Here is a 25,902-nt window from a genome sequence, read left to right as displayed (position 1 = left end):
TCAGCACCAAAGAGAATGTATTATGTACAGGTACACAAATAATCAGTTAGTTCATCGACAAACAACTTAAAACTGACTAGGATTATCATTCTAATAATAAAAAAGAATTCGAAGGGTCCTTTTTGTAATATTCGGGTTGTTTTAGAGCTAGGCAGACAAGGCAATAACAAATGGAATACAACTTCCAAGATGCCCTCAAACGGCATGGTCCATATAATTGCTGTGTATATAGTTATTTACAATAACTTATGAATACCTGGCACTCATCGTGTACCTAAAGTCGTTCATGTAAAAGAGACTTATGTTTTGACTCGTTAATAAAGCACTTCCTCATTTATTAGCGAGATATTTCAGTAACAACTACAACTCCCATGAGGCTTAGACACCGGCGCGTTATGATGATGCGTAAGTTTGGCACCAAGAAACAGGCTTATTCAAACCATCAAGATATACACTCCGCCGCCACCCCTTCCTGCTCGATCAGAAGACCGAGGTACCGACGGACAGGTTAGTCCACCGATTAGCTCTAAAAATAGTTATTCTTGATCGGGCGCTCTTTATCTATAGATGCGGTGCTAATGTTACATGTTACATTTGACGTCAACACCAAACGGTGCAAGAGCTAGTAAAGGTTGTGCTATCGTGCATTCAATAACGAGCTCTCAATTAACAACAGCGAGTAGAGCTCTTGTGAGCAAGTGAGTACCAAACCATGGGGATACGCCTAGAAGAGTCAACCATTGATCGCTATGATTAATACTAGTTTTTTTTAATTTCTTAATTGACGGTTTGCTCCGTCCTTTTTTTATTACGAATGACGATCATTAACTAAAGAGGCAGTCACTCGGGGCTGCTTCATAAGAAATTCCCTTTGTTTTTAGGTCAATAAAGAGGTGTGTTATGGTTCATTAGGATGTAACTTACATTTACGTGTGATTTGTTGCAACAAACTTTATACCCGTTTCTGTTGATTCAGAGCGGTGCCTCATTTCCCAGAGCGGATGCCTGGTGAGGAGGAGAGCACGCCCGTACTGTGACGGGCAAGCTTATTGACATTTTTGTACATTGCGAAATGCATGATCATGCTAGAAGTTGAGAGAAAAAATTATCAATGAAGCAGGTGTTTGTACTATCTATTGTTTCTTTATTCTTTACTTTTAGGAAATGGATGGACACTCCTGTAGTAACCAGTAAAAAGTGTTGAATGGTTAAGTCCACAACCAAAGTAGGTTGTATATCTTCCATTGATTGTGTTTTTTTCACGTTGATGTTTTTTCACATTTGGGATAATTCACATTATTACATAGCAGTAGCAAATACTCCTAGGTCCTGACGAAAGCCGGATTTCCACATAATCCATAGGCTGAAACATGTAGACCATTTCTCCAACTGGACGTGAGCAGATATTTTTTCAAAGCAGCTCTTGCACTGGTTTTATTTCATCACTTAGACAGAACCATTAAAGCTTCATATCTGTTTCAGTAGATGATTTTAAGATTCACAATTTTCACTGCACTGCTTTCTCTCACCACCTCCAACGATTACACCACATCTTTGTTTTACACAGTAGATACTATATCTTGAACTGTGAGTTTGAGTCTAGTTGCCCGCTAAGCTGTTGCCTTGTTCAATCTTGATGGCACAGCTAGGGTCACTGGATCCCAGATGATGTGGGTGGCTACCCAGGTGGCTGATGGGATTCATTTCCACTAATAGTGGTACTCACGTGCTTCTTGACTTCTCTCTCCATTTTTCTCCAATATTTTTCTCCAATCTGTTATCAAGCTAGACCATAGGTTTCTATTTTTGTAGTTACAATACATGTAGAATTAGGGGGTTAGGAACCTAGTGGTCTTTAAATAATTTTCCCCTGGGCCCCCTTTTGATGTATCTGGCAGAGTGCAGATATATTTCAGTTATTGAGTACTTAGTCCTTTTGTCACGGACATACTTCCTTCAAAAAGAGCACGAGCGAGGGGGCTGCCCACAATATCATACGGGCGTGTGTTTTTGTATTGTGCTCCTACCCTCCATTCGATATGCTGTCTCAGAGAGACCATGGCTATGTGCCCTCGCATTCCTCTGAGGAGGACAAGGCCCCCCCTCAATGCCTTCCTGCAGGGGTGGACAAGCTTCTTTCTCACACCATTGTGCAAGCTTTGGCCCCCCTGCTGCCCATGTCTTCAAAGGCACGGGAATTTTGGAAGACGGTGGGGCTGGGTCTAGTGGGGTGATCCCAGCACGCCCGCGAAAGGCTCCTAAGCGTGACATGGGGCAACTTGAGGGCTTCAGTCGACTGCCTGAAGTCTTTCTCAAAAGTGCGCGAACGCTTAAAGAAGCACCCTACCGGGAGGAGGAGATACCCCGGATTGCCAGTGATGAGGTTGCCATTAACTTTGACCCCGAGGAGGGGTTCCCTGACATGGGGGAGGGCGAGTGTGAGGATGATGATAGCTCCTCGGAGGAGATGGAGGATTCGGGCCGGTTTTGGTGCCCACAATCCTCCTGCTCTGAGACCGGGGACACCGAGGGCGCTTCTTCTGACATGTTTGACCCTACGGGGATTTTCAGGCCTCGTTCCACAGAATGGGTCCCAGACAAGAAAGTAGATGAATATGTTGGTAATAAGATCAGGCAGCCACTCTCTCAGGAGGTGAGGGCCCGCCTCAGATCAGAGTGCCCTCGTCCTTCCCTGCTTGACAAGGTCACAGCTACGCCAGAGATATACCCAAAGCTGTGCACCTTTTTTAGTAAGTACGTAACGGACCCCAGGAAGGGGATAGATAGGTCGTGGAGGGCCTGTCAAGACAAGCTACTTGATGTGGTCGGGCCACTGTCTAAGATTATAGAGCTGGCAGAGCGATCCAGGGAGTCCGGTCAGCCACTTCCCACGGATGACGTGGCGGGATGGGCGCAGAGAGCGATGTGCCTTTTGGGCAACGCTAACTGCGCCCTTTCAGCGGAGCATCGCCGTTCGCTTCTTCTGAAGATAGATCCTAAGCTAGGGGAGCTTTCTTCTTCGGAGGGTGGACCGGTGGCCCAAGGCACACTCTTCGGTGATCCCTTTGTTAAGGAGCTGGGGAGGTTCGTTGCGACATTCTCTGCTCTGGACAAGGCGCAGGCATCGTTAAAAAAAATCTTTCATGGAAAGGTTTTTGGAGGGGCCGGAAGAGGCAGGGGTCGCTCTTCCGGCTGCATGTCCGACCAAGGCCCTAACAGAGCCCAGGAAAGAAGAAATAACGGCTGGCAGGATGGCCGGCAAGGAACATTCTATCCCTCTCGTGGTGGCAAGGGCAAGAACAGCTGTGGCTGCGGAGGGGCCCACAACAGCACCGGTGGATATGGTGGTAAATCCCAGTCTGTTATCTCCTCATCATTTAGGGGGAGGTTAAGCATGTTTTCCCACAGATGGGCCGAAATTTCCTCAGATCCTTAGGTTCTGGAGACGGTAAGGAGGTTTCACATAGAGTTTTATGGGATCCCGATCCAAGCAGTCAGACATCGGTCCCTAGTTTTCTCCGCTCAGGAAGAATCCCTGATAGATCACGAGGTCCAGGATCTTCTGGACAAAGGGGCGGTTTCCCTCTCAGAGCTACATCCCAGGGGCTTCGTAAGCAACATGTTCTTGGAGAAGAAGGACAAGGGTTTCCGCCTAGTCATCAACCTCAGATCTTTCTACGAATGGCTAGTTTGTCGGAGGGAGGATTTATTACAGGACAAGGAAGCTAGGGGCGGTACTCAGAGCCCCGGGAGCTAGCACAGAACTGGACAGGAGAGTGAGTCAGGGACAAAATGGGCACCTTAATTTGGGCAGGGGTGCCTGGGAACGCTCGCTCTAGAATTGAAGAAAACAGACATATGAGACATGGAATTTGAGGTAGAACACATTAGCAGTTTAATGAGAAGATGCAACTTCAAAGAAACCGCAAATCAGAGACACAAAATACAGAATTCACATAATCACATGTCCATTCTCTCCGTATCAGATTGCCTGAGAGAAGGAAAGCATTTTAAGAGACAAGTTATACCTAGGAGATATGTTTCAGAGTACAAGAACTCTATTACCTAGGAACTCTCACGTCTACTCTAGAGCTAGCATTCCTGCAATTTTGAATGAAATGAATACATTTTGAACAAATATAAAAAGACAATAACTAAGCATAACAGTACATTTCATATAGGTGAACACAACACAATGCTAAGCAGGCGCAGAAGCAAACACAAGAGCCCCTAAGAACTCTTGGGGAAACCTACGGAATCTGTCTGTCACCTACATACAGACAGCGAGGTAATCCGTTGAGGTGTCTGCGTGCTCCCCTTATATACTAAACTTTGGGCTGCTTTGCACGCAACTCTTACCCAAAAATAAACCTCGTCTGCAGAATTTCACCAGACATGTCGTCATTTACCACTTAATGCTGACAATGAACTAGGTGAAAAGGTCAGTTTCTCAGGCCAATCGCTTGTCGTAAATTACACAGAGCAAGCAGAAAATATAAGTAGACATTGTGCGCAAAGCGAAAAATACAAACACATATTGTGCTCAAATCGAATATATACATACATAAATCCTCTCAACTTAAGCTCTGCGGTTGCCACTTCCTGAAATGCGGGAAACCTGCCCAGGAAGCAAGTGCTATGCCAGGATGCAGCTTACTGTATGTTGAAGTGTCAAGAGGATGCTGAACTTTTGGTACCGACCGGGTAGGGTGGGGGCTACCAGCTTGGAGGCAGAAAGCTTCGCAGAAAGAGGAACTGAATCTGCGTTGGGTCAGAGTTGGGTCAGACCTGCCATCAGCCTGCGATGCACTAAAATGGCAGAGCCACGGTCAATTTAATAAAGGCCTATATAACATATAAAAGGGCCTACATAGCACGGGCAAGTGGGAGGGATGTCTCAGGACAACTATATGGGACAATCAGTCCCTTTCTCATTTCCCTCCTCTTGTTCATCTTTAATGAACACCATTCGTACAGCATACTTAGCTGGCGGTGGGGGGAGTGGCCATGTGGCGTCACGCGGAGAAAGCCCTCCCTCACTCCTATTCGGGCCTGCTTCTATTTCTCCCTGTGATTCCTCTTTATCCCCAGCCATTATCTCATATGGGTGTACTAAGTCTTTCCTTGAGGGAAGTGGGGGGCTTCCAGGCACCTGGGGCTGATAACACCTACTAAGGGAAGCTTGTGATGCGTTGGACCCAGGGATGGTGAGCTCTACTATGTTCAGCCTTGTTACTTCTTCCCCATCCCCCTGTTCAGTGCGTATTCCAGTGTACTCCCCTGAGCTTGCGTAGTTCATACCAATTACCGTAGAACTGAATCTTTTCACACAATGTATTAGAATCTGTACACCACAACACAACAGCAACAGCACACAAATTATAGGCATCATAAGTTTTAGTACAGCAGACAGCCATGAAGGCATCCAGTCAAAACTGAACAAATTATCAAAAACGTCTGCTTCAGCACCTCCTTCCTCATGCATCTGTCTCCCCAAAGTGTCCAAGTCTTCGATGGCTTTTGTAAGTGTTCCGTTGTCCGCATCATTAGCCAAAATGAAAGTACAGCAGGATTTCCCCACTCTTGCACATACACCACCACTCATCGCAGTCAGCTGATCTAGAACATATCTGTGCTCTAGAACCATAAGTCTCAGAGGTCTCAGTTCTTCTTTCACGGCGTTGAACCCATCACGGGTGTTGTTGACGAGCTGCATCAGTTCGTATCGCGTCACTTGGAGCCAGCGAGCATTGGCTTTTGTCTGGAACATGGGGACAGCGCCCCCGAAGAATAGTTCAGCTTCGTTGAAAAGGAGGAAATCTCGTGGAATCTCGTGAATTGGACCACTCGAGAAGTATTCCTGAAGGCTCCTTTTTCGGTGGTGGAGCAGGGTGACATCACCTGTCATTGGGTGGGTATGGATGCGGGAAATGTTCGATGCTGGTACAACCAGGTGTAGTTCATGCATCATGACCATGGAACACAGTCCTTTCCAGTGGGGTGGCAGCTGCAGATAAATGTGTTCACCGCAGGCCCAATAGATGTCCATGAGGCTGGAGGTGCCGTACTGAAGGTCCGAATTAAAAATTGTGCTGCTGCAGTTTGTGTTGCGGCCCACAGAGATCGTTCCGTTACCTAGGAAACAAAGGAGAGGAGACTTTAGCTTGTATGCTTTCTTTGGTTGGTATCTTGTACCCTCATTGAAAGTGTATCTTCTAGTCTCTTGTGCCCATATCTCAGCGCACTCCTCCCCTATCTTCTTATCAACACGATGTGTGTCGTTTTCCTTCACAATTGCATCCCCTAAGGAGGCTGCCTTAAATACCAAGTCATGTGGGCCATTCCACCTACCGTTAAAATAAATGTTGGCCTGCAGGCGCAATATTGGCCTCCACTGACAAGGGCACTGGGAATCATTATGGTAGGCTTGGCGATGCACTGGTGAGTGACATTTTGACGGGGGTGTTGGGAAGGCGAAGTACCCTAGTCTCCTAAAGTTGTATCTCCAGACCTCCAACAGGCCGATGGGCATTTCCATACCACGGTAAGCCTCTATCCTCCTTTCATACTCTGATGGATTTGTTATCACTGTAAATGTAACATACTTGTCATCCCACTCTGTAGCATTCACAAACACACCATCTATTGTGGCTGAGTGGAGCTGTATCTGACCATGTATGCGACAAAGAAACAGATGTAGGAGACATTTGGCAGTGGGTGGTGGCACTTCTCTGGGAAATATCAATTTGTCTGCGCCTACAGCATGAGGGATGTGAGAGCACACAAAGCAGGATTCATTCGTGACCTTCCTCCCGACCTCCCTCATGTCTCTATACCACATGTTGTCAAACAGTGCATTGTGAACCCCATTATCCTCTGATATCTTATCAGTGCGCTGGGAGGGGGAACCAGGCATGAAATGCTGGTCATAGGTGAACACAACTGTGTCCTGAAGTTTACTAACCCAGTCCGCTACTGGCGGGGCCACTGCTTGCTTGTGAGTGTTACGTGGCGTATACCTGGCAGGTGCCTTTATGCCTCTGACAATCAATTCACTCCCAACACTTCGCTTATTCTGGCGGGCCTTTTTATGAGTATCTGGCACATGGGCATTCAAGGTGATATCCAGTACCATATCCCATTCTGTTGGGTTAGCAGGGGGTGTGGAAGGTGCCAGAGTGGGCTGTGCATAGGTGTCAGGAAGTGTCTCAGACTGGGGTTGTCCTAGGGTAGATCTAACATTGCTAGTTGTACCTCCCCTTCTCTCTGGATACACCACAACCCAATCAAATGCAATTACTGCAATTAAAAATGCAACAAAGAGAATACCAATTACTGTACATCTCTTTTTCAGTGAAAATTCGGTATGCGAGGAACGTCTGTTACTGTGTCTCAGTCCATAGATGGCCATGCGATCTTCATACTCCTTCTCTTGGTTAGACCATGGAAACATGATGCCCTCCTCTCGTCCATAGTTCAGGCCTGGGATGGTGCCGGGTGGATCCTCACGTGGCTCCGATGTATCCATGCCTTCCTTTCGGCTATTCGGACTGCAGTGGGTGAAGAGTCTATGACCTGATAGGGTCCTTCAAATTTAGGATCTTTCCACTTCCGGACTTTTTTCTTTACGAAGATTATTGTCCCAGGGCAAATAGGTGGAAGTTCATCAGAAATAGAGCCCTTGTTCTGTGTCCTTGATATCTGAATAGAAAGGAACTTTGCAGCACGAGTTAGTGCACATAAGTAATCAAACAGTTCAGCTTTCACAATCTCAGAAGACATTTCAGTGTCTACTTTAGGTCTGGTGGAGGGAACAACCACATTCATTGATCTGCCCGTGACAAGCTGGTGAGGCGTAAGGTGATGGTCAGAACTGGGAGCGTTTCTGAGTGTGAACAGAGCAATGGGAAGGCAATAGAGCCATTTCTTTCCAATTGTGGCACTTATCTTACTGATTTTGGCTTTGAGCAGGCCGTTAAGGTGCTCACAAATACCATTGCTTTGTGGATGATAGGCTGATGTCAACTTATGTTTTATTCCTAACATTGAGGTAATTATGGCAAAGATATCATTTGAAAAATGGCGGCCATTGTCACTTCGAATAGCATCCGGTAATCCCCAGCGACATATGACCTCACGAAGCAAAAAAGTAGCTGCGGCCTTTGCGTCACAATGGACACATGGTCCAGCTTCAATCCACCTTGAAAATGGGCATACCACTACAATGAGGTACCTGTAATTGTTGCATCTGTCAATCATGTCTATGTAATCAATGTGGAGTTCTCTAAAGGGACCTTTGGGCCTTGGTATTGTTGAGGCAACTGTCTTCATAGTTGGGTTAGGTGAATATTGTTGACAAATGAGGCACTGATGAACGAAGAGTTGTATCTGCTCATATGCATTGGGGATGAACCACTCTGTCTGCAAAGTTGTGGACATGATATCACGAGGGACATGTGTCGGAAGGTGTAACTGAGTGAGCGCTACTTGTAATAGTGCCTGTGGCATAACTGGCTTCCCTGTCATTGTCTGTCTGTAAATGAAATCTGAAATATCTTGTTGCACTCCTCTCTTCTTCCACAGCTCTTTCTCTTCAGGAGGGGCACTCTCCTGTATTTCTCGTAGGTGTAGTTGTGCAATGATATCATATTGCTGTGTATCATCTATAGTGTATGGGAGTGTTGGATCAGTGGTATCTGAGAGCAACGATTCACTCGTGTCATCTACTGTACTTTGTGTATCTACCTGTACTATGACGGATGCATCTTGAGCAAACAGGATGGGGGCACAGGTGTTTTGCCCTATCACTTGAGATGGTTCAGGTCGGGGCCCTCTGGCAGCTGCTTTTGCAGCCCAATCCGCCATGGCATTTCCTCTGGAAACAAAATCTTGGCCATTTGTGTGTGCAGTACACTTTACTACAGCCACTTCTGCTGGTAATGTTAATGAATCTATTAGTTCCTCGAGTAACTGTTTGTGCATTACAGGTGTGCCATCAGTTTTAAGGAAGCCACGCCTTTTCCATCTCAGGATGCTGGAATGTGTTGTTGTGGTGACATATGCAGAATCTGAGTATACAGTAATCCTTTTATCAGCTCCATGTTTGAGGGCTGCAATCAAAGCTACCAACTCTGCTGCCTGCGCTGAATAATGTGATGGTAATGTTATTTGCTGTACGATGTCTAGAGAGTCAGAGGAGTCTCTCTGTTGTGCTCTGACCACTGCAGCACCTGTGTATCTTATTCCCGTCTCTTGATCAATGGTAGAGGAACCGTCAACATAGTAAATTACACTATCTGGCAATGGGTCTTCTTTCGCTGTTCCTGACTCATCTGGAAAATATGTGGCACAGTCATGACTGTAATCATCAGTTGTGGCAATGGGATGAACAAAGAACGTGGCAGGATTTACAGTATGACATTTAACAACCTTCAAAGATGGTAATGACAGTATGACTTCATATCCTGACACTCTTTGTGTGGTGAGAGTTGTTTTAGCTTTTTGTATCACTGCGAATACTGCATGCTCAGTGTACAGTGTCAGAGGGGACCCCATGACTATGGGGGTGCTTTTCTCAACAGCAAATGCTGCGGTTGACAAGGCCTGCTCACAAGGATAATGGCCTTTCATTACCGAGTCTAACATGCCACTGAAGTATGCAACGGGTTTGTGGCCCATGGGGTACTTCTGGGTGAGGACTGCTGTCATGACCTGTCCATTACAGTGAGTGAATAGATAGAACTCTTTTGTGTAGTCAGGAGAGCCTAACACAGGTGCGTTTGTAATCTCATCTTTCAATTTGGCAAAGGCTGACGTCATTTCAGGTGTCCAGTCAATCTTATTATGCCTGTCTTTGGCCGTTTTGACAGCTGTCAGGAGTGGTGCAGTGATGGTGGAATAGTCAAAAACCCATTGTCTAACGTAGTTCACTAGTCCTAGGAACTTTTGCATGTCCTTAACTGACTGGGGTTCAGGAGTGCTTCTTATTGCCTCTACTCTTCCTGGGGTAACTCTTCTCCCTGATGCTGAGATCAGCTGTCCTAGGTACTGTACTTCTTCCTGACAATATTGGAGTTTTTGTTTGTCTACTTTGTATCCTCTCTGTGCCAATGTTGTAAGCAGAGCAACTGTATCCCGTCGGCACTGCTGCTCAGTGGTGCTACAGAGGAGTATGTCATCAACATATTGTAGCAAGGTGCTGTCACATTGGAAATTTGACAAGTCATCTTTGACAACTCTGTTGAATACACTGGGGGACTCACAGTACCCCTGGGGTAGTCTTTTATATGTGAATTGCCTACCTTGGAACGAGAAAGCAAATAAGAACTGGCTGTCTATGTGTAGAGGGACACTAAAAAATGCATTTTTCAGGTCAATGACGGAAAAATATTTAGTGTCAGGTGGGATGTTGGTAAGTATCACTGAAGGGTCTGGGACGATGGGAAACTCTGGGATCACTATGCTGTTAATTGAGCGTAGGTCATGCACTAATCTCCATTGATTAGTCTTCTGTTTCCTCACCGGAAAAAGGCACGTGTTACACGGCGAGATACAGGGGTATATCACACCTTGATGTAGCAGCGCTTGTATGGTAGGGGCAATTCCCTCCTCTGCTTCCCTAGACAAAGGGTACTGGCGCACTCTGGGTAGAAGGGCACCTGGTTTCAGTGTTACCCTGAATGGTGCAGCTGATTTAATGAGCCCCACATCATTGGGACCTGTTGTCCAAAGAATGCTTGGTACCTGAGCTAAGTCTGAGTCACGGGTAGCATCGAATACTTCGGGCGGAGTCGGAGTTCTAATCTCAACTGTCACCGACAAAGGTACTGGATTTTGGTAAATAATCTCCACTTTGGAATATTCCTCAGGATCTCCAAACAGTTGGTGATCTGAAATATTTCTTACCTGATGTCCAGGTTCAATGAAAATGACACAGGCCCATGTGTGGGCATTGTCGTCTAGTGCTAAGAAAGCTCCATACATGGGTGTTATCTCAAGACAGTGTATTCCTAGGATCATATTTTTGTCAGGCACAGGCATGTTCTGTGACTGTGGACGAAAAAGGAATTCTTTGGGAAGTTGGACAGTGCGCCCATTCATCTCTGGTGTATTGGCAACAACAATGTGTACCGCTGTGGAGAATGCTTGCTCATCCATCGGGCGGGCTCTTATCTCATCTCTCAGGGAGGAATCCACAGTGACAGCCATCATCCTGCACATTGATGTACCAGGAATGGAACAAGTCATTGTACCGTTCTCTTTAAAACTAATTGTCATATTTAATTTGGCCATGAGGTCTCGTCCCAAGAGATTGACTGGGGACTGTGTTGAGTAGAGCAGGCGTTGCTGAATACATTTACCTCCTATTTCCATTGGTACTGGTTTGGTAAAAGGGACCCTTATTATTGTCCCAGAGAAACCCTGTGTGTCTGCGCTCTGGTTGGAGATGGGCAGTGCTCCTTCCCTGATGCAGGAAAATGTAGCACCTGTGTCAACCATAAAACTATAAGTTTTGTTGTTTATCGTGACATACACAACTGGGTCCTCTCTGATATTTGTGAGGCACGATAACACGGGACACACTAGAGTTGTCTGTGGGCTGTCCTAACTTGAATATCCTCCAGCCTGGTACTGCTGAATGGTGCCCTGTGAAAAGGGATTGGTGGTGGGCAGTATCGTGGCTCCCTGAGGCACAGGAGCTTGCGTCTGTGGCACCATTTGGTACACAGGCATCTGTGGCTGAAGTAGCTGTGGCTGTGCTTGTTGGATCTGGGGCTGCATTTGGGCCATCACAGGTGTCTGTAATTGTACCTGCTGCAGCATTGGCTGCTGTGCTGGGGAAGGATAGGAATATACTGCTTGGGGCGGCAGCGGCTGCTGCTGCTGGTAGTATTGTACTGGCACTTGAGCTTGTTGTGGATTTCCTCTACCTACTGACCTCCCTTCATCCCGCATCTTCATATGACATTCCCTCATATAATGTCCAGGTCGCTGACAGTAGTAGCACACTCGTGCTCCTGGCTGTGGCGCAGGTCTTTGGAAGCCTAATCCTCTACCTCTCCCCCGCATCCCAGTATTTGCATACCTCATTTGCTCATTACCATAATACTGCTGTTGTTGCTCATTGGTGTATGCCTGTTGTTGCACATCATTATTGAAGGGCTGTGCCTGTAGGTTTGGTGCAGCTACTTGTGTGTTACCTCCTAGTGCAGTCTGGGCCTCTTGTGGGAAATTAGTGACAGCAGTCATCTGACTCACTGGTGAAGCCACCATCATTGTATCAGGGGTCTCCCTTTTCTTCAGTTTTTGCTGCACTAATTTAGCTGCTGCATTTTCAATAGCTAATAACCTTTTCTTCTCCTGTTCCTGCTCCTTTTTGCAAAAATGAATGATGTGGTGTTGTATCTCTGGCCATGGTTTGCACTCCATGGCTACTATTCCATCTAATTTGTCCTGTACTGCAGTGGGCAGTCCCTTTTTTACTGTGTGGTAAAAGAACCTACAATTACCCCCTGTTACATCCCATTTTTCTCCCAATTCCTGATGCCATTTCTCCTTCATTCGTGAAATGTACTGTGCTGGATCTTCATTGCTTTGCATTGTCTGTGACATCAAAGAGCTGATGTCAGGAACGTCAGGAAACTTCCTACGCAATTCATTCCATAGGGGTGATCTAATCTTATTGAAGGGGTTACCGTCACACTGTGTATTAGTGGTAGGCAGTCTTGTGTCAATACGTGTGAACATATCCTCTGCATCCTCTCCAATCAAGGAGGTGAGCAGACTTTTTACATCTCCAATAGCCAATGGAACACCTGCAGTGTGTTTCTCAAAGGCCTGTATCCATTTTCCAGCACCCTCTGTGAGGGGTGGGAGTTGTTTCTTTAAATTGTCCTTGTCCATTAGTGACCAAGGAACATAAAGGGGGGGATCTTTAACATTTTTAAATAACAGGGGGAGCTGGCGTGTCACCCCTGTGGGCCTTGTGTTGTCATATCTACGTGCGTATTTCTGCCAAACTCTTAGGCCCTTGCTCATATAATCGTAATCCCAATCGTCATCTCCCGCCCCCTGCAGAATACATTCTTCAGCTGTGGCCATGTCTTCTGGTTCAAATGACCCATCCCGAGGCCAGACATTCATTTGAGGTGCATTAGCTTCTGTCCAACCTGCTAAATTATCTGAGAATGGATTGACATAATAGTCAGTCCCTTCCCCAAGTATCACTATCTCATTTGGCGTCAGACCATTGGTCGTTGACCGCAATGGCCTGTTAGGGGCCATGTGATGCAGAGTTCTAGATCTTGTTGTTCTTAGCGTTGCAGTACCTGATACATCATAATCTTGTGGGATGTCATCAGGCCGCCCATGGCTACCTTGCACTGCAAGTCTCTCTCTCTCTGTCCTTCTCTGCCTTCTCCATCTTGTTTCTGCCCGTTCGAGCACACTTGGTAGATCAAGATTATCAAGGTCCATCTGTTGTGCATCTGGCCTGCGTGGTGTGACTACTGGTGGCACTACCTGAGGTATGTGTATAGATGGGGGCGTGACAATTGTTGGCAGAGCTTGCGGTGTACTTGGGTTGATCATCAGAGGAGCTGCTGGGTTACTCTGAGGTGGGGCTGGGGATATGCTTTGGACCTCCTGATGGAAGTCTATCCATGGCTCCTGCTGTGGGGGGATCATTGGGACCCCACCACTACGTGAACCCACCACCGGGCCTGCAGCTCCAGCCAATTCACTTAGTGTTGGTGGCTGCCTTCTTCTAAATTGGCCTAAGCCACCCATTAGTTCAGTGAGTTGATCCTCTACCCTGTCCACTTGTAATGATAACCGCTGTATTGTTGCGGGGTGGCCAGTGGGACTCCCTGAATGTTGCTCGTGTGACGTGTCCCCTGATTCTCTATCTGTTCCTTGGTGTAAGTTGTGCTCTGTTCTCCATCTACTAATGTCCGCCTCAGTGATTATTTCTGGGCGAGATTGTTCACTATCTCTGTTTCCTCCATTAAATTGTAGCAAGTACTCTTCCTCTCGCTTGGGACCTGTGTTAAGGGGTCGCCACCCGTTATGGTGTGCCTGTGTATTGCTGTGCTGCTGGCCAGGGGAGAGGAATGGGCCATAGTGTCTAGTCCTTGTCTCTAAGGGCTCGCTATTGTCAGTGACAAATGTAGGCGCTGTAGGGTTAGGCCTAGGAAACGGCAAGTGGGAGCTGTGCTGTGAATCACCAGAGGCTCCATCACTCTCTGAGCCCTCTTCCTGCTGGTGAGCTGCAGAGTTGGGTGCTGGTGTCAATTTTATTGTGAATAGTGCATCAATCTGACCTGGCATTCCTGATGTTGCACACTGCACCCCTGGGCTTTGGGAGCTTAGTGTTACCTGGCCCTGCGCATTCCCTGGCATGCTGTTTGGTGAATCTTCTGAGGGATCTGAAGCAGAAATATCCTCATGTCCTACAGCTGCCTGGTCATTTAAATTAGGCTCTAGGTCAGCCTTAACAACTCGCTCTGTATACATGCCATCTGCGTCATAGGCTGGTGGCGGTGCGGTAGGTACTGGGGCCTTTTCATCATTGTCCTTAAATACTCTCCACAGAGCTAGGGTTTCTTTACGTTTATCTAGTTTGTTCCCAGAGTACTTCCCTTCCAGGAATGTTTGAGCATGATCTAGTACTGCCCTATCGAAGGTACCCTCTTTTGGCCAAGGGTGTAGCATAGTCTGTGTGAGCTTGTGCAGCTCTCCACAATGTTTTCTAATACGTTTCCCCTGAGTAGTAAAATTCTTTATCACGTGTTCTAGTGGTGTTGCCATTATTCTCTAGCGTTGTGTGTATTCAGAAATAACAGTATACCTCCACTGGGTGTCACCTATCAACCTCACCTGCCACAGATGTGTTGTTATTTATACCCTAGGGTATTGTGTGGGTTGACTTATTTCTGACCACAAATAAACAATGTTATTCTCTTGGTAACAGGCGGTTCTGTAAGTATCCCCACAGTAATGGGTAATGTGTTATAGGAGGACGTCCCTGTAACTGCTCTATGATACTTAATGAGGGCTGCTGCTGCAGCTGCACATGCAGCTGCTGGGCGTGATGCTCACAAACCAGGGGTAAGTTGGGGTCGTTAAGTGCCTGCAACAATATCCTGTGCTGTTCACAGCCTAATACGTCGCTAGTGATTTGTGACCCTTCCTGTTGTTCCAGGTGGCTGTCGCCTGGAGGAGACGGTGTGAATAGAGGGGATGGTGTAAGTGATTCTTGGTGAGCGAGATCAGGGCTCCCCAGCTGGGTTAATGCCGTGGAGGAGTCTCTAGCAGCACACGACGTCGGAGGGGACACTAGTGGCGGCTGCAGCGGTGTATCTGGAGCGTCTTCCACAGAGGGGGTGCTTTGTGGCGGCAGCTCAAGTACAGGGTCTGGGTTCAGGGTAGTGGGTCTATAGGTAGGCACTGGGAGGCGCAGCTGCACTAGGTGTAGTGAAGATACCTTTACCTCAGTGCCATGTGCTAGTGTGACTCCCAGCAACTTCCACGCTCTGGCTATCAAGGCACTTTGTCGCCTCCCAAAGGTTGCTATAGTCTGTTCGTCAGGATTGTGCACCGCTATTATTCTGTCATTTAATATGTGCAGAACTATCCCAACTGACTGATGTTCACTATTGCTCATCTGTATCCCTTAGTATTCTATATTAATAAATATATATATACTGCTCTCCTTATGTGTCAGTAGTCAGGGTGATCATATATTAGCTCGTCCCCCAATGCCTCTTTAATGGTTAAATAAAATGCCTCTTTAATCTCCCGTTTATCTGGACCGTTATAGACTCCTTCTGGTGAGAAGTCAGGAAACTGCAGGGCACCAGGATGTTCGCCAAGGCAATAATGAAGGACCTTGCTTCGCAGGGGGTTACGGGGCCAGGAGCTAGTGACCTCAGTCAGTGTTTCTAATCCTGGCACTATCATAGAAATTTGCACATATATGGTGTCTGCGGTTCTATAAGTTCTGTAACCAAATATTCTATTCATCTGTGTACCTATGCTGTACCTCAAACCGTAGTGACACCTAGTCAATGTTAGCAGCACTAGAAATGTTCAATGGTTTGGGAAAAAAGGCAGCACTAAACAATATACTTGTAACAATTGTGGCGCAAAAACATGTTAAATACAAAACACGAAACTTTAAAAAAACGAAAATCACTACTGTTATCAGTGGCAGATCAATACATGTGGGAGTACAAACAACAGTAAAGCATTTACATTCCTCCCTAGTTATTGAATCTCACTAACAAACCAATCTTCTACATTTGACAGTGATCTTCTGTTACAATGATAACCCTACCTAGCGGGTCTTATCCTAATAAAACGATACAGACCAGTCAACATCAATTTAACATCATGTCCTTATACATTCAATATACATCTGCATATCATAAAACATATCATCAAATCTGCATATCATAAAATATATCATCAAAAAATACAAATAACAAAATAACTGTGCACGTAAATATGGCCTTACTAAAAGCAGCTTCTGTGTCAGTCAGTGACCCTTACTGCAGTGCCCATATAAGCACCAACCACAATAAAGTGCAATTGCTTCACTTTAATGAGCCTCTGTATGCATTATCAGACGGTAACCTGAAGTCATGCAGTCATGAAATTCTACATGTGTTTCACGAAAGAAGTAAGTCAGGCACGTTCAGAGTGTCTATTCTCAGACAATGACTGCATACCTTGCCCTCTGAAGGACAAGAATAGAACACGTGCTTCCTATTTACAAATGGCGCACGCACAAAAGGGAAACTGTCACAGAACTACCAAAAACTCATAACATCCAATAAACCAACCCGGGGAACCTCTTAAAATCCTCATAATCCAGGCGATATCCGTTATCCAGTAGCTAAGTGGACCGACAATATCCAACCTCTTTCCTACCTTGTATTGATGTAGGAGAGCCTCCACTGTATCCACACAGCACTCGGTGGAGCACTTTTTTATTGCTGAAAGAATACGATAGTAAATCGTATCTCTCCTTCTCTTCTACCAGGCCGACCCGTAGCCCCCTGGTAAAGAGGCGCTCTCTGTTTCACTATATACAGAGAGACCCAACAGACTGCAGACATAACCAGCCTCTCCTTATCCCTTATTCTTTTTACTTTTTTATTGTCTTTCTTCTATGCCTGTTTTCCTACAAAACCAATGTAAAAATGTAAAATGTAAAAACGTAATAATAAAAAAGGAGCTAAATAAGCCTGTGAAAGGCGCAAGACGCAGCCTTCTCCTCCGGGCACTCAAGGCAAAAACAATAGCACACACATCTATATATAACAAAAAGGAAACAATAAACCAACAACTTCCTGACCGTACTGTCCAGCTCAGAATTCCATGCCGCACACACAAGCCTCCCCAGAAAAAAACGTCCTTAGCGAGGCCAACCAGACAGGAGGCAGGAAAGAACTGAGAGCCGAGAAAAACACAGAAGCCTCACAAGCGCTCCTTTCATAAACCGTTACCAAAGCGTCACCTCACGTCAGGTAGTTATAATACTCACCCGAGTGCTTGTACTCAAAGGCTTCGGCCAGAAAGGAGTCACGAGTGCTCAGTCTGCGTCCCCTCGAACCCAGCCGTTACTGCCCCGTCTGCAGGCACTGCTACTCCGAGTCACGGCACCAAAATGTCGGAGGGAGGATTTATTACAGGACAAGGAAGCTAGGGGCGGTACTCAGAGCCCCGGGAGCTAGCACAGAACTGGGCAGGAGAGTGAGTCAGGGACAAAATGGGCACCTTAATTTGGGCAGGGGTGCCTGGGAACGCTCGCTCTAGAATTGAAGAAAACAGACATATGAGACATGGAATTTGAGGTAGAACACATTAGCAGTTTAATGAGAAGATGCAACTTCAAAGAAACCGCAAATCAGAGACACAAAATACAGAATTCACATAATCACATGTCCATTCTCTCCGTATCAGATTGCCTGAGAGAAGGAAAGCATTTTAAGAGACAAGTTATACCTAGGAGATATGTTTCAGAGTACAAGAACTCTATTACCTAGGAACTCTCACGTCTACTCTAGAGCTAGCATTCCTGCAATTTTGAATGAAATGAATACATTTTGATCAAATATAAAAAGACAATAACTAAGCATAACAGTACATTTCATATAGGTGAACACAACACAATGCTAAGCAGGCGCAGAAGCAAACACAAGAGCCCCTAAGAACTCTTGGGGAAACCTACGGAATCTGTCTGTCACCTACATACAGACAGCGAGGTAATCCGTTGAGGTGTCTGCGTGCTCCCCTTATATACTAAACTTTGGGCTGCTTTGCACGCAACTCTTACCCAAAAATAAACCTCGTCTGCAGAATTTCACCAGACATGTCGTCATTTACCACTTAATGCTGACAATGAACTAGGTGAAAAGGTCAGTTTCTCAGGCCAATCGCTTGTCGTAAATTACACAGAGCAAGCAGAAAATATAAGTAGACATTGTGCGCAAAGCGAAAAATACAAACAGATATTGTGCTCAAATCGAATATATACATACATAAATCCTCTCAACTTAAGCTCTGCGGTTGCCACTTCCTGAAATGCGGGAAACCTGCCCAGGAAGCAAGTGCTATGCCAGGATGCAGCTTACTGTATGTTGAAGTGTCAAGAGGATGCTGAACTTTTGGTACCGACCGGGTAGGGTGGGGGCTACCAGCTTGGAGGCAGAAAGCTTCGCAGAAAGAGGAACTGAATCTGCGTTGGGTCAGAGTTGGGTCAGACCTGCCATCAGCCTGCGATGCACTAAAATGGCAGAGCCACGGTCAATTTAATAAAGGCCTATATAACATATAAAAGGGCCTACATAGCACGGGCAAGTGGGAGGGATGTCTCAGGACAACTATATGGGACAATCAGTCCCTTTCTCAAGTTTATCGCCACTTCAAGATTGAGGGGATTCACCTCTTGCAAGACCTTATACTGCAGAATGACTAGTTGGCGCGTCTGGATCTCAAGGACGCTTACCTTCCAGTTCCCATTTTTCCCCCTCACTGCAGGTTTCTCCAGTTCAAATGGAGGGAGAAAATTTTCTGGACCCTGCCGTTCGGCCTTTCTTGAGGCACCTTGGTACTTTACCAAGCTCCTCAAGCCGGTAGTGGAACACCTGCGCACCTTGGGCATAAGACTGATTATATACTTGGACGACATCTTGCTGATGGATCAGTCTCGGGAGCAATTGATCTCCCATCTGAATACCACCATCTCTCTGCTCCAGGGTTTGGGGTTCACCATCAACCAGGAGAAGTCGGAGTTGGTCCCCCAGCAGAGCATAATTTTCCTGGGCGTCAGGATCGACACGAACGCGGCGACCTTGAATCTACCAGTTCAGAAGATCGCCAAGATCAAGAAGGAGCTACGGAAGATTCTCAGATGGGACAGGATATCCCTTCAGCAACTGGCCAGGATTGTTGGTTTGTTGTCATCCTCGATACAGGCCATCTTTCCAGGTCCGTTGCACTACAGGGCTCTGCAGAGGATGAAAGCATCCCATCTGCGGAGCAGGCTCACCTATTCGGAACTGGTGATTCTGAATCAGGACCCCAGGACGGAGCTTCAGTGGTAGATCGACAACATGGAAGCTTGGAATGGTTGGCCGATCGTTGGGTCGCTGCCGGATCTAGTGATCGAGGCGGATGCCAGCCACCTGGGCTGGGTTTCCAGGTGTGTGCCGATCACTATGGGAGGAAGATGGACAGAGGAGGAGCTGTCTCTCCATATCAACTGTCTGGAGCTGCTTGCGGGCTCCTTCACCATTCGGTCCCTGATGAGGGACAGGGTTTCATGTTGTGTGCTCCTCCATATGGACAACACGACGGCGGTTCAATAATCAACCGCCTTGGGGGTACCCGCTCCAGGGCTCTAGCGGAGCTGGCCAAGGACTTTTGGCATTATTGCCTCCATTGTCCGATATCGGTGACAGCGGAATATCTTCCCGGGTCGCAGAACTCGGTGGCGGACTGGAATTCCAGACACTTCAAGGATGCCAGTGACTGGAGACTCAACCCGTTGGTTTTCCAAGGACTGACTGCGCTTTGGGGTGCGTGTCAAGTGGATTTGTTTGCATCCAGATGGAACGCCTATTTCAGCTGGAGACTGGATCCAGGGGCGGAATCAGGAGATGCCTTCCTTCAGGATTGGTCGATGATTCTGGTGTATGCCTTTCCTCCCTTCCTCTTCATACAGAGGGTGGCGTCGCAGGCTCGGCGTCAGAAAGCTTCAATCATCTTGATCACTCCAATCTGGCGGTCTCAACCGTGGTTCCCCTCTCTCCTAGAACTGGCTTGGGATGCCCCGGTACGTCTTCCATCCTACGATTGGGTCCTGGTGAACCCTATAGGCCAGCCCCACCCTTCGGTTCTCCAGGGCCATCTTCGCCTCACGGCGTGGAGGATTTCAGGCGACGCTGGCAGGACGTCAGACTTTCTCAAGAGGCTGAATACCTTATACAGCAAGCCTGGGACCCAGGAACCATTAAGAGGTACAGATTGGCCATATTGGCCTGGAGGAGATGGGTGCTTTGGTGTGTGGGGAGACACCTGGATCCCGTGGGTACCGGAATTACAGATATAGTGAACTTCCTGGCGCAGCTCTTTCAGGAAGGTTTATCGTATTGTACCATCAATTCTTTCAGGTCGGCTATTACGGCAGGACATGCGCCGGTGGATAACCGCCCTGTGGGGGAACACCCCTGGGTGTGTAAGTTGCTCAAGGGTGTCAGGATTTCTCTCCCTCCGGAACCCCGTTACGCCGGTCTGTGGGACGTCAAGCTGGTCCGACACCTGCTGTTATCATGGCAAGACAACCAATATTTGTCCAGGAAGGAGATTTCGGCAAAGCGTGCCATGCTTCTCTGCCTCATTTCTGTAAGAGATCGTCGAACGTGAGGGCCTTGGATATGGGTATCTCGGCTAGGGTCTTTTCCCCAGAGGGGGTTACATTCAACATCTCACGGAGGACAAAACGAGTATCAAGTCGGTATCATATCCAGCTTTTTCGGAGTCCCCAAAATTTGTGTGGTCAGATGCCTCAAGGCCTATGAGGACATGACTTTGGAGGTGCGGCCTCCGGGAGAACGGCAGCTTCTGATTGCCCTTAAGAAACCATTCAAGGCTGTGTCATCCCCTACCATTGCTAGGTGGGTTAGATGGATTATGACAGAGGCCATTCTACCAGAGGGGCTATGGCTTCCAAAGCTGTCCAGGTGGGGGCAGATTGGAAGATTTCATGAACGCAGCGGATTGGTCTTCTGATTCCACTTTTAAAACGTTTTATTTCAAGCCAATCCATGGGGCCGCTACTCTGGTGGTAAGTAAGCTTTGAACATGCATAATCCTCGCCTCCGGTCCTGCCATAGAATGAAAAATTTCCTAGTTTACACAAAGGAAAGTTTAGATTCTATTAAGGACGCGGAGGCGAGGATTATCCCTGGGGGCATACTCTTAGGTTGCCTCCCGCCCTTGGGGGTTTTAGAATCTGCTTGTTGATAAAATTATGGAGGTCGTTTTGAGATTTTCTGTGTACCAAGGAGTAATATACCTTTATTCATACTACAGTTATTCTGCTGTGCCTTGTGTTAATAATGTATTGATTCTACTATTGTCATCTGTTTCCGATTTGGTTTTTCTTAACATTGAATTGTGTTTCAGTATGCTGATATTTTTTCTGTGTTATTATACCAGTGTTTAGTTAAATACAATTCCTTAAGTATTGAATGTTTTGGCCTTTTGCTTTAGGGGAAAGGTAATTTTTTACACTCTCGTCCTAGGATCGGATTCCAAAGCGGATTGATTACCAACGGGCTTAACTTCCTTCAGCGCAGAAAGAGGAAGGACTATGCTGCTGATTAAAATATATGAACTCTCGGAATGTGCCTTGATTGGACTGTTGGTGGCCATGGTTACTCCCGGTGTTCATGGGAGCAGTAGTTTTGTAGTGTTTTGTTTTACGTTTCTTTGAATTTGCTGTCAATAAAGAGTAAAGAAAGAAATGCATAATCCTCGCCTCAGCGCCCTTAATAGAATTGAAACTTTCCTTTGTGTAAACTAAGACATTTTTAATTTCCTCATTTACTACAGTCTCGTCAGTAGGAAATGCTTTCAGTTTTTAGGTCTCGCCTGACCCAGCACATGCGCTGGTCTGGCGAGACTTATTGAGAGGGCTCCAAAAAGTGCTACCAGGCCAGCCTAGAGCTACAGTGCATGTGCGCGGGCGCGCGCGCCGCGTTTTACCGCGATTACTTTCACTTTCGCGGCCGCAAGGCCGTTTTGATGTTTGATCGCGATCGCAATCACTTTCACTTTCCCAGCCGCAAGGCCACTTGGCATAGCCAATAGGTCTCGCTTTTGGGACCTTATAAGTATTTAGTTATGCAATTGTTGCATGGCTAAACACTTATAAGGTCCCAAAGGCGAGACCTATTGGCTATGCCAATGCTTGTCTTTCTCAGGAAACATACCTATTTTTTTTTTAAGCATTTGCACCCCTTTTGTTGTGGATGGTTGTTAAACTGCCAAACAATCTGCAAATCAATGTTACAGAATGTGCACCATAATGTTCCTTTAATAGTTTCATGCACTGCATATTTTCATTTTGTGGCTGCATAATGTGCCTTTCTTTGTAGCATATTAGCATCCTTTAGTCAACTCTGCCACAAACATTGTTCCACAATTTCTTCATAATTCCAGTTACTTTTCCATTAAATAATTTTCTGAGAAGCTGAAGTCTCTGCAGGCCGTGGCTGAGTCACAGACTATGTGATTATGGCTGCCTCATGCTTTATGTACAGTGCTCCATTGCCTCCTAGCTAGGTTTGCGCTATATAAATACTAATGCATACATAGTACATACATACATATGGTGCAGTGCAATTTTGGCTACACCTGTACACATTACAATTTCATTACATGAAAGTGCATTTAGCACATGTTTCTCATGTGCTCTAATGATATTAAAATAAGTGTTGCACTTAACATTATTTCTAACACACAAGAAACAAAAAACGTACTATACGGCATTAAGATCCTGAACGCTCCCTCGACTAGGAGCTGCACTGAATATAACAATCTATAAAAATGGTACGGTACTCATTCGAGCAAAGGACAAGGATCTAAAGAAATTTGACAAATACTTCTCCACGCTTAAAGAAAAAGTTCTGGATTCCACTAGTCTGAGTAACCAACAAAGCCCCTGCGCAAGTTCAATTACACACCACAAAAAAGGAACACCGAGAGCGGAACAAGAGAAGACAATTGGTACACAGAAGTCAAATCTTTCTCCAACAAACGCCACAGAGCTGAACAGAGGCTCTTCTCACCTACAATCACGACTAATCCTTCAACACCAGCCTACAACAAAAGTCAAATTCCCACACGAACGAACACGTCAGCTTCTATGCCAGGAGCTAATCGCCACAGTCACCAAGAAATAGTTGGAAGGAAGTTGAAAAAGCCTGCTATGCCACCAAACAAAGGGGATTATTCTACAACAACCACCCACCCATCACTCAATGCTCCGCGAACATTGACCTCGCCAGACAGTAGGAGCCCACCTACTAATCTAATAAAAAGCCAGCGTATCTCCCCCCGGGTTAGAAGAAAAACTAGAAGCAATCACTTTCACTTTCCCGGCCGCAAGGCCGCTTGGCATAGCCAATAGGTCTCGCTTTTGGGACCTTATAAGTATTTAGTTATGCAATTGTTGCATGGCTAAACACTTATAAGGTCCCAAAGGCGAGACCTATTGGCTATACCAATGCTTGTTTACTTTGAATCCATCAAGAAGACATTCAGATATGTCACACATTTGCCATAAATTCAGAATGTTAGCACTCTAGTTGCTCATTAGATCACTGTAGTAAAGCTACTGCTCACCAGGGAGTTAACTGGAAGTCTGCTGCTGGTATTGAAAGTACATGTTTCAGTCTGTATGTCAGACTTTTTTATGAAATAGAAGAGGATTTGAGAAGTCACTCAAAATGTGCCCACATTTTTCTTTCTACAGCACTAACCATAGTTTCTATGGCAAAATGAACCCCCTCATTTTGTTCCTTTTTAAATTAAATGTTTTCAGTGTTACCAATTCATTCCAATCAAGATGGCTTCAGGTGTGCCATATTTTGTCATAAGTAAGACTGCTAGCGCTCTAGTTGTTCATTTGAACACTCTGGGAAGCTGAAGTAGAACACAAAAGAATCAACTGACAGGCTGCTCCTGTTGAATTATAACAGGAAGATATTTGATATCTCACTTAAAATATGTCCTAATTTTTTCTTTCTACAGCACTAACCATAATTTCTATGACAAAATGAACCCCCTCATTTTGTTCCTTTTTAATTTAAATGTTTCAAGTGTTATCAGTTTATTCCAATCAAGACGGCTTCAGGTGTGCCGTACTTTTGTCATAAGTAAGACTGAAAGCTCTCTAGTTGCTCCTTAGAACACTCTGGGAAGCTGCAGTAGAACACAAAGGAATCAACTGACAGTCTCTGCCCTTGTTGGATGTACATGTTTTACTGAGAATGTCAGTCTTCATTCTCACATGACTGAGAAAGATAATGTGAATTTGCAGAAAATATGCTCTCATTTTAGCTTCTGGAGCACCTTCCAAACCTCTATGGGACAAGCATGAAATAGTTCTCTCAAACATGAGTCATGATATCCCAGCAGAAGGTTATTCACAGGGTAAAATCACCTTAGAACACACCACAATTCCTAAAATTAGTATGGTACCATCAAAATATGAATTCTAATGTAACTAAAATCTGTTATCACCCTTTATAGTTCTCCTTTTGGTGACCCTCAAAACCTTCTATTCACTACAATGCATTTCAATGGGGAGTTATCATGGTTCCCAAGATGGCTGGCAGCAATTCCAGGATGAAGTGCTGACACCCAATCAGATCTCACGATGAGATGTGTGTTTAGTCTCTGCCCAGATATCGATATATTTTTATTTTTGAATTTCTTAGAAACAACTGAACGGATTTACACCATTTTAAAACAAGCATTGGCATAGCCAATAGGTCCCACTTTGGGGACCTTATAAGTATTTAGTTATGCAGCACAATATCCTTGGTGCAACAACATTTACTGTTGCATGGTTAAACACTTAGAAGGTCCCAAAGGCGAGACCTATTGGCTATGCCAATGCTTGTTTTGTTTGCACTGGTTCGGTTGTGTAAAGCGCCTGAGCATCAACTGGTGCATGTGCGCTATGTATTACCTTGTTTTTGACCTTCCTCTAGCCCAGTACTGAACCAACTCCAGCAGCTCCTGCTTCCTTCCTGGCAATCACAGCTGTGCCGGCAGAGAGGCCAAAGATTGGGTGAGTGTGTTGTCTGAACATCTTTATGACAGAGTCCTCTGAACCCTTACAAGCAACTCAGCTCGCGTTGTGTGCTGCACAAGACTGAATGAATAAAATACTCTTGTGAGACAGGCCTGCATATACTATACCAGGTGAGGTCAAACGAGTAAAATGTAAATGAGACTGCATCGCTGACTTGTATAACCTTTAGGGTTCTTGTACATTCTGTTGAAAAACTGTCTTCTCTTCAACCATTAAGGGGGTGAATGTAGGAGTTGGTAGGGACCATTACTGTTTTTAACTGGGCCCGTCCCACATCAACCTCTGCCCCCCCCCCCCAAAAGGCCACCGTGGTGGAAAAAGGCATTGATGCCGTGGGCTGCTTGCTAACCCCCTGAGAGGCCAGAGTGGTGCAAAAAGGCATTGATGCCACTGGGGCTGATAAATGCCCTATTAACCTTAGCAGGCCGGACAACAGAACTGCTTTACTCCACCTCGCCCCCTATCCCCCCACACTTCCAGAGAATGCTCAGGTCCAAGCATGTGATCAT

The 25,902-nt window shown here is 46.0% G+C and overlaps 2 protein-coding genes across 5 annotated transcripts in view; one reads left to right on the top strand and one right to left on the bottom strand.

The window, feature by feature from the left end:
- Window positions 1-25,902, top strand: part of LOC146856679 (receptor-interacting serine/threonine-protein kinase 3-like) — a 1,419,725-nt gene that overhangs the window by 707,189 nt on the left and 686,634 nt on the right. The gene's annotated exons all lie outside the window — the stretch shown is intronic.
- On the bottom strand, window positions 3,872-18,900 carry LOC146856682 (uncharacterized). Of its 2 annotated transcripts, none has more exons than XM_085647177.1 (2): window positions 17,549-18,900; window positions 3,872-7,701 (listed from the first exon to the last, which is right to left on the bottom strand). In XM_085647177.1, exon 2 carries the CDS (start codon window positions 7,526-7,528, stop codon window positions 4,907-4,909), a length of 2,622 nt encoding a protein of 873 aa, XP_085503303.1. In that variant the 5' UTR covers window positions 7,529-7,701; window positions 17,549-18,900; the 3' UTR covers window positions 3,872-4,906. The 2 variants fall into 2 exon arrangements, with proteins under 2 accessions (XP_085503303.1, XP_085503304.1); XM_085647178.1 differs by having other exon boundaries at window positions 3,878-7,716; window positions 18,546-18,900.

This window comes from Triturus cristatus, chromosome 3_2 (assembly GCF_964204655.1).
Source record: "Triturus cristatus chromosome 3_2, aTriCri1.1, whole genome shotgun sequence".
NCBI classification, from domain to species: domain Eukaryota; kingdom Metazoa; phylum Chordata; class Amphibia; order Caudata; family Salamandridae; genus Triturus; species Triturus cristatus.
This window is presented reverse-complemented; position numbering and strand designations above follow the sequence as displayed.

What these genes read in the sequence shown, in the direction of transcription:
- LOC146856682 (XM_085647177.1), bottom strand. Translation starts at nt 7,528, where the DNA reads ATGGATACATCGGAGCCACGTGAGGATCCACCCGGCACCATCCCAGGC.